This window comes from Leuciscus leuciscus, assembly GCF_965113295.1.
Source record: "Leuciscus leuciscus genome assembly, chromosome: 13".
NCBI lineage: Eukaryota > Metazoa > Chordata > Actinopteri > Cypriniformes > Leuciscidae > Leuciscus > Leuciscus leuciscus.
Genome location: NC_138737.1, coordinates 24040308 through 24049122, shown reverse-complemented (window position 1 = coordinate 24049122; position 8815 = coordinate 24040308). Strand labels below are relative to the sequence as shown.

The window sequence follows — 8815 nt, the reverse complement described above, 5'->3', positions numbered from 1 at the left end:
TCAATGCTATATTTTCCCAAAACAGTACTACAAAATCAAGACATTCAGAGATAGTTTGTAACTTACAGTATCAAAGGTTCAGATTCTGCAATGTTCAAAATGATTAGATTACTCTGAAAAAAGTCAGATTTTTTTTGTAGTAAGAGGCCATTGTTTTTCATTTAAATTATTATGTGAGTAGATAGTGTGCTGAGTGCATTTAGAGACATATGAGACTTGCAAATTGTAGCAGATTGGTTGCCAAAATCAGTTTAGTGGTCGTTACAAAAATCTTAATTGGTAAGAGTTCTTGAAGAGATTTGCAGGGCCGGCTGGATTGGACTCCAGTACATTTGCTTTAGTGAGGTTTTCCGCTTTAGCAACATTTCCAACTTCTAACAGTGTTCAGCTGATGTAGAAGTTTTAAAAATCAAATAAGGATCAAGGACTGTATTAAAGAAAAGAAAAGAAAAAACATTTTAAAGTCTTAAAACATCCAAAATGTGGACATTCTAATCTAGAACTTCTAATTATGTAATTTTGTGATCGTAATTTGCTGCTCAATGTTGTCTGCACTTCTTGAAGATATTTGTATATGTTGATTGAAATCAGAATCAGAAAGAGCTTTATTGCTTTATAAGTGTGCTTGCACACACAAGGAATTTACCTTCACTGTAAAAAAAATTTAACCTCTCCAAGTCAAAATTTTCTAGTGACTGGTAACATCAAAATTTTTTAATTGGCTAAGTGCAATTCTTGTTGCAATAGTCTGTTAACATTGGCTCAATGAGAAATAATACGTCAGACTAATTGAAAAATTTAGATCACTAGAACTAGACACTAGATCACCAGTCACTAGAAATTTTTGACTTGGGGATGTAATTTTTTTTTACAGTGTTGGTATTGAAGCTTCCAGTACACACATAATAACATATAAAAAAATATAAAAGTATAAAGACGCAGATAGGTTTAGAATAAACATTTTACAGATAATTAACATATTTAAAGCATTGTGATTAATATTATGAATGAATAATGGAACATTGTCACTAATAATAATAATATATACATACACACACACACACATTCACATAAATCAACACACTTTATACATGCAAATAAATATTATTCATAGATTTCTGAAATACAGATAACAAAATGGAAAGCAGAATACAATACAGATATAATAAATAAACCTAGGCCTACTTCTTAACACCCAAACAAGTCTGAAATAGAACACCATTTTAACTAGATACAGTGATGTCAGAGTAGGGCTCAGTTTCTGATTGGATGCTGTGATTGGGAGGCTTCTACATGACCAGGGATCAGCAGCTCTGCCTTTTATTCACTCCAGGACTGTTTGATATGTGTTTGCTCTACTTACTTCTGAATGAACAATGGAGATGTATGGTGTCCTGCTTATGCTCACTGTTATTGTGAGAACTGAGACTCAAGGTAAGTCAGAAAACCGTTTAATAAAATTGTATCTGCTGATTTATAAAGTTAAAGTAGATAAGCAAGTATGATCTTGAGGAAAATTAAATTCCCCAAAAGCTGTTTAAAGATGTTTGTCTGGTACCCAAAACCTGTCAGCAGAATCTTGTCTGATACCCAAAATCGGTAACTACACTGTATTTTGTCTGATATTGTATTAACAGCCTTTTATCAGCCTAAGAGGCAGACAGAGGAAGCAAGTGAAGAGCAGAAAGCAGGAGACTAACTACTTTTATTTGTGGCTGTTTCAATGCTCAGTCAAACATTGTCTGACCAGCTCAAATGTATTATTCCAAAGCAATGAAAAATGCTTCACAACATCATGTGGCATTAAAAACATTGAAATAGAGACATTCTCTTATCTCTAACTTGTTTTTGAAGACAACACAGTACACAACATAAGATGAAACAGAAAAATATTATAAAATTACTGATCAATGAATGAATCAGTGAAATGAGTAAGAAATGGACAATTTATAAAAAATGCATTCTAAAATGATTATATAATTAAATGTAAATGAAATGAATGGATATTAAAAAAGAAAGAAAATAAAACCACACAAATGTATGGTGGCTCTCTTAAAACTCTTCACAAAGGTTGCTACTAAGAATCCTTAGATCCTTCACAATATATATATATATATATATATATAGTATCTATTCAATAGCACTTTTTTTGTTTTATTTTGTTTTAAATTGTTTCTTTCTAAATACTATCACTTCACTGATTACACATCAGATAAAGTTCATCCTTTGTTATTCATCCATACTGTTAATCCACTCTGGCTAATATCATCACACTTTATCTGTTTCAGTTGAGCACAGGGATCTTCATTATGTTGGATGTTCTGATACAGAGAAAGAATTTTTGATGGGATTTGATGGAGAGGAACTGTGCCATTCAGACTTCATTAGAAAAGAAGGAGTAGTGACACTGCCTGACTTTGCAGATCCTATCGGCTTTGCTGGATTTTATGAGTATGGTGTTGGTCAAATAGAGATCTGCAAACAAAACTTACAAGTATGCATGCAGTTTTACAAATCCCCGGTTGAGCGACTAGGTAAGACATACACAATGCATATAATTATTATATAATATTAATATTAATAAAATATATATAATAATACAAAGTTTACTTATTTGGAGATGCAAAGAAATCAGCTGCAGAAATCATAACCAATATAATCAAGATTTTGGTTTGCAAGATTTTTTTTGTGGTCCAAGATAAAATGTACACAGAGGTCACAAGTACAAATCAGCGTCATCTCTGTGTGTTCACAGACATCCCAGATACATCCATCTATTCAAAAGCTGTTGTGGTGCTGGATGTTGCGAACACCCTCATCTGTCATGTGACTGGATTCTTCCCTCCACCTGTCAATGTGTCATGGACTAAAAACAATCAGATTGTGACAGAAGACACGGGTTTAAGCCAGTACCGCATAAATAATGACGGCACCTTCAACATTTTCTCCACTCTGAAGTTCACGCCTGAAGAGGGAGACATTTACAGCTGCACTGTGAACCACAAATCCATCCCAGGCCAACCTCAAACTAAAACATGGGGTGAGGCACTGCTTCATATTCAGTAGATATACGGTTTTTATTTATTCTAATTGTTCACAAATTCTTAGCTTTAGAACAGCTGATATAACAGAAATCATCAATTTAGGGCAAACATGAAAAAAAATTATTATTGAGAAGTTTAAGACTTATGTAGACATTAATCATAAACACAGTGTCATAAATACTGTCAAAAGTAAAACTCTAAAAATGTCACTTTACAGTAAACATGAAATATATGCACTTACATTGTGGCATATGCGTCATCATGTGCTTGTGTGTTTCAGAAGTGGACGTTGCTCTCCCCAGTGTTGGTCCAGCTGTGTTCTGTGGAGTGGGTCTGACTCTGGGACTTCTGGGAGTCGCTGCTGGAACTTTCTTCCTCATTAAAGGAAACAACTGCAACTGACAGCTCTGATTTAAAAATGAACACGTTCTTGTTTTGTAATTCAGATTTTTTTTAACTTCTAATTAACATTCTCCACCAATTAAAATTATTTGTAAATTAAGGTTTTATTACTAAAAACAATCATTTTGTGTGCCATTGTACATGACAAACTATGTTCAAATAGGGTCCTAGTTGAATTATTGTTCTGACACAGGGTCATTTGGACCATTTATTCACCTTTTTAGTGAGGACACATAAAATGTTAAACAGTTTGACATTGCATTATGTTAGTGAGGACACTTGGCCCTCACAAGAGAAACCTGTACACACACACACACACACACACACACAATTTGATTGTTTTTTTTTTCTTTTCTTATATTTTATATTTTTGCAACTAATAAATCCTTCTGACATCCTACAATTTCTTTTCTTGTTTGTTTTTGTCTTATGACAAGTTTTGTCAAATGAAAGCATGTGTTCTGAAATATGTGCTAGATCTTTAAACTGAAATCTTTTTTTTATTCGCTTTGGTAATATTTTTACTGCCTTTAATTGGATTTTTACGTCAATTTGGTTTACACAATTACTTGAGTTAACGGTACTCAAACAGCATTTCTAAAATTTATATGAAACAAGTTTCGTGCAAAATTGTTTCTGAATAATCAAATCTTTGAAATAACTAAAATGAAAGACAATAATTTTGTTGTATTTTGGTTATTAAATTAAATGTTCTCTTTACATGTCACAAATGTCTAAGGCTTTTAAAACAATGACTATGAAAGGAAAACAAACAATGTATGTTTTGCATTTTTTACATTAATGATTTGCTGTGTATGGTCAGTTTTTGTTTTTGTAAGATTTTCTTTTGAAGACAAAATTTAGTCCTTTGTGAAAATAAAACCATGGCAATTAAGAAACCTTAAATCTGTTTAATTCTTGTATAATTATTATACATAGTTTTATGAGCTCATATTGTTTCAGAGAATTCATATTTGTAGCCTACTTTTAAAAACAACAACATTTGCCACACTGCAAGACTATTTAGTTTTTCTTTACCTGTTTCATACATTTCTTCAAACAATGGTTCTCAAAACAATTAAAAAGCTGATGAAACATTTGATGCAACCACTGATGCAGATTCACCAAATTTGCTCCTGATCATCCTGTGGAAATAGGGTTTCATTTAGAAGTTTAAAAATATATGAGTCTTTCTGTGTGTATATGGCCCTCTTCTTCTTCCTCTTCTTCTTCTTCTACTTCCTATTTCTTTTTGGAGCCAGCGTCATAAATATAGATGTATTTATGTATTTGTAATGTCTTGCGCATCCATCCAACTCCAAAGTAACAAAACAAAACATTAAAAGAAAACAATAGCTTTGTTAAAGGTATAGCGGAGGATCTTTCCCAATTTTAGATAAGACCCGCCCTCTCCACTTTTTGAAAAGTTTGATTGATTCACCAGAATGATTGACAATTAGGAGGACCAATAGTATAGGTTACCCACCAGGAAGTAAAACATCCTCCGCTATACCTTTAATATTCGTAATACAATGGCATGTTTATTAGATTACTATTAGGAAGCAAGCTAGAGAAGAGGATAAATGCAGATAGCATCTCTTGCTCTTTCCACTATAGCTACATTCACACTGCGGCTTTGATTCTGGAAAACAGTTTCCAAATGTCAGTGTCCTCCCTGTCTATCACCAGCATCACTGATCTCTGCAGGTGGTTATTGGTTGACCATATTAAATATTGTAAAAATATTTGATACATTTTGTTGCAGTGTTTTTATAAAATTACAAAACATTTAAATGGACATGTTAATTGTTTTTTTCATGAGCATCGACAATAATTTGAAAATAAATTATAAAATATTTGAGAAACACTGTTAGTGAACTGCAAAAAGCAAATGTGATTAAAAATGTAAACAACTTAAGAAATAGGGCCATTTACAGCAAATGAAAACTTTCCATGAAGAGAGAGGAGTATACCTGGACACTTTGGACAACCATTTGGACACTTCAAGGAGACAGTTGTTGTAGTTATTAACTAAGATTGTGTTTACTGTCAAACATGTGAATGACTCCAGCAGCAAGAAGAAGATTGTTTTATTTAAGGGTTCTCAAAGAGAATTAAATGTTTGTTTAGAGCGTTTCACTGCAGATTGTTTTGTAAACCAGGCATAAATAAATGAAATGATACATTACAATATATAGCTCATATATTTGTGGTATAATGTTGTATATTTTCTAAGACCCATCTAGTCCTCCAGGAGCAGATACTGAAATCAAACTTTTGCAATGAAGGTCAAACAAATAAAGATAAAGTAAAATGGTTCTTGTTCCTTTTTTACACAGATAAAATTTATATAAATGATTTGTACATTTTTAAGAACATTGTTATGGCTATATTATATTTTGCACACACATGGTAATTGTCTAATGAAAAGAGGAAAATGAAAGCAGTTTTCCACCTAGCAACACTTGACATTTATGTGAGTAGCATTTGATTTGCCAGATTATTCAGACATCTACCACAAGAACAAGACACTGAGAGAAAGTTCTCCATTTGGCGTATTCATAGACTGTAAAGATGTCACTGCTAAAACTCTTGATTTTTCATCCCATATTGATGCTGTCTGCATTTATTGGAACAGGCAAGTACAATGAAACATTGAGCAAATTGAATGCCTTAATTCATCAGTAAACTTGTGATTTATATTAATAAATTATATTAATGAGTTTTTATCTTTGATATTGGTTTTGTAGTTAATGTCATTGCTGTTAATTCAATTGCCTTGCTTATATAAACATGATCATGAATATTCCAGAATATATGAGTGAGATGAGCCAGTAGTTGTGGTGTCTCTCTAATAGGATTGTATTTATAACACACAATAACGACTAGACTACACAAAAATAAAGTAATAGCAAATAGCAGATGAATACAGGTACTTTTGTTTTTATAACTGACATGAAATTATACAAAAACTGAAGATCTAACACTCTGTTTTTATGTTTCAGCTGATGGATATTATCATTACATGATGAATGAATGCGTCTACAGCACCAGTGATTACAGTGATATGGTGTTGCTTATGTCATATTCCTTCAATAAAGATGTGTATATACAGTTTAACAGCACTGTGGGGAAGTTTGTGGGGTTAACTGAGTTAGGAGTGAAGAATGCAGAGAACTGGAACAAAGATCAGACCTTTCTGCAGCAGAAGAAAGCTGAGGTGGACACATTCTGCAGACAGAATGCTCAGATCTGGGACTCATCTGTCCGTGATAAAACAGGTGAGTACAAGACTCTTGTCTCATCTTTACTGCATAATAAAGATCTCTAACATGTGTGTCCACTGGTGCAGAAGGGGTCTGTTGTTTTGGTGGTGTTGTGTCTGCACAATGTGGTTGTCTTCAGTGATTTATGTTTTTAATACAAAATCAATAAAATATATATTACAACTAAATAACTTAGGGGTTATTTTACAATATTTTAACTTTAAGATTTTTTTTTTCCAAACTAAATAATATAAGGAAACATGTATGTTTTTTTTTTTTCGACAATCCATTTCTGAATCTATTACTTATAGTTCATATAATTCATGTTCATATACTTAATTTAATTGAATCAAGTATTATAGCTACTTGTCCCCTCATGTATTTTTCACTATTTGTGTTATACATTAGAGTAGCCTACTGTAAGCTAATGTTTGAGTAAATATTTTGTTTCTCCTGATTTAGTAAAACCGACGGTTACACTCAGTTCAGTGAAGCAGGCTGAAGGCAATCATCCAGCTATGTTGATGTGCAGCGCATATGACTTCTACCCTGAAAAAATCAAAGTATCCTGGCTGAGAGATGGTAAACTGATGACCACAGATGTAACCTCCACAATGGAGATGGCTGATGGAGACTGGTACTACCAGATCCATTCCCACCTGGAATACACTCCTAAATCTGGAGAGAAGATCTCCTGTGTGGTGGAGCACGCCAGCTCAACTCAACCTATTGTTAAAGACTGGAGTAAGACAAACCATTTACCTTACAGTCTTTCCTCTTTCCTGTCCATTTATGAGAGCAAATAGAAAATATGGAAATGATTTAGCTATTACACTTGTAAACTAAACAAATATTAAACATGTAAATATTGAGAATGTACTAATATCATTCGCTAACAGAGCATGATTTCGGTTCCCCACAGATCCCTCTATGTCTGAGTCTGAGAGGAATAAAATTGCGATTGGATCCTCTGGTCTGGTGCTGGGAATCATCATTGCAGCTGCTGGACTCATTTACTACAAGAAGAAATCATCAGGTCAGTGGAGATGAGAGCAAATCATGCTGATACTCATCCATATACATCAGTAGTTCTCAACTCTGGATCTCAGCTTTCCAGTTTAGCTCCAAACCTAATCAAACAAACCTGAACAAGCTAATAAAGATCTTAAAGATTTATAGAAGCTACAGGCAGGAGAATTTGATCAAGGTTTGATCAAAGCAAACACTGCAGGACCTCGAGGGCCAGAGTTGAGAATTCCTGATAATATCATGTCTGCACATTCATCTAGCTTGTCAATAAATTGTTATTTTTACTTTGTCAGGGAGGATCCTGGTACCAAACTGACTCCAGTAAGTCTAATGTTGATGCCAACTGAAAGAGGACCTCCTTGGATCACTGATGTATTACACATCTTTCATACAGTCTCCTTATACTGAACTTTTAATTTTTTAACTTTAATAATTAAAGTAATAATGAAAATTAAAAAATTGAATCAAACATACTTACATGTGAGCATATCTATGTAAAGTTGTTAGTGATAAAATAACGTGTATTTTATTATGTGTAATGATTTTGTTTGAACTTTCTAGAGCTGATCATATGTGGATAGAAGCAATGTGAATGTTGATGATATAAAGGTTTTCAATCAATATTTTCATACCAGTTAGAGCTGTTATGAAACCAATCAAAGGTTTGATTTGAGTCAGAGAGGCAGCATTCACAGACAGAAACATTTATTCATGAAACTTTACCGCCCCCTACTGTCATTATTGTTAAATGCATATAGTTTCCAGTGTGTGATTGCTTCGTTTAAATGATCTTACTAATACTACTGTTTCTAGCTGAAAAACGTCCATAAAATTTGCAAAATCATATGGAGGAATGTTTTTTTTTTTTTTTTTTTTTTTGGAATCTGTACATTTTAGTTCTAAATAAATATTTGTACAAATTCTTTACAAAATCTGTTATCATTAAAAGTTTTTTTCTTTAGCTTATTCAAAGACATTTTCCCTCATATTTTCCAATATTTTTCTTCACATTAAGTGCTTTACAACAATGTATTAAATTAACTGCATAAATAAGTCTAAAGGCATATAAAGGTC

At 32.8% G+C, this 8815-nt stretch overlaps 2 protein-coding genes across 2 annotated transcripts; both read left to right on the top strand.

Moving 5' to 3' along the window:
* Positions 1-1279: 1279 nt before the first annotated feature.
* Positions 1280-4352, top strand: LOC309513330 (rano class II histocompatibility antigen, B alpha chain). Its single transcript, XM_082189107.1, has 4 exons — positions 1280-1434; positions 2289-2534; positions 2756-3040; positions 3325-4352. The coding sequence occupies exons 1-4, from the start codon at positions 1377-1379 to the stop codon at positions 3444-3446; spliced, it is 711 nt and encodes a 236-aa protein (XP_082045233.1). The 5' UTR covers positions 1280-1376; the 3' UTR covers positions 3447-4352.
* A 1581-nt stretch (positions 4353-5933) lies between these two features.
* LOC309512733 (H-2 class II histocompatibility antigen, E-S beta chain) lies at positions 5934-8600 on the top strand. Its single transcript, XM_082188457.1, has 5 exons — positions 5934-6084; positions 6452-6727; positions 7175-7456; positions 7635-7748; positions 8035-8600. The coding sequence occupies exons 1-5, from the start codon at positions 6021-6023 to the stop codon at positions 8055-8057; spliced, it is 759 nt and encodes a 252-aa protein (XP_082044583.1). The 5' UTR covers positions 5934-6020; the 3' UTR covers positions 8058-8600.
* The last annotated feature ends 215 nt before the right edge of the window (positions 8601-8815 follow it).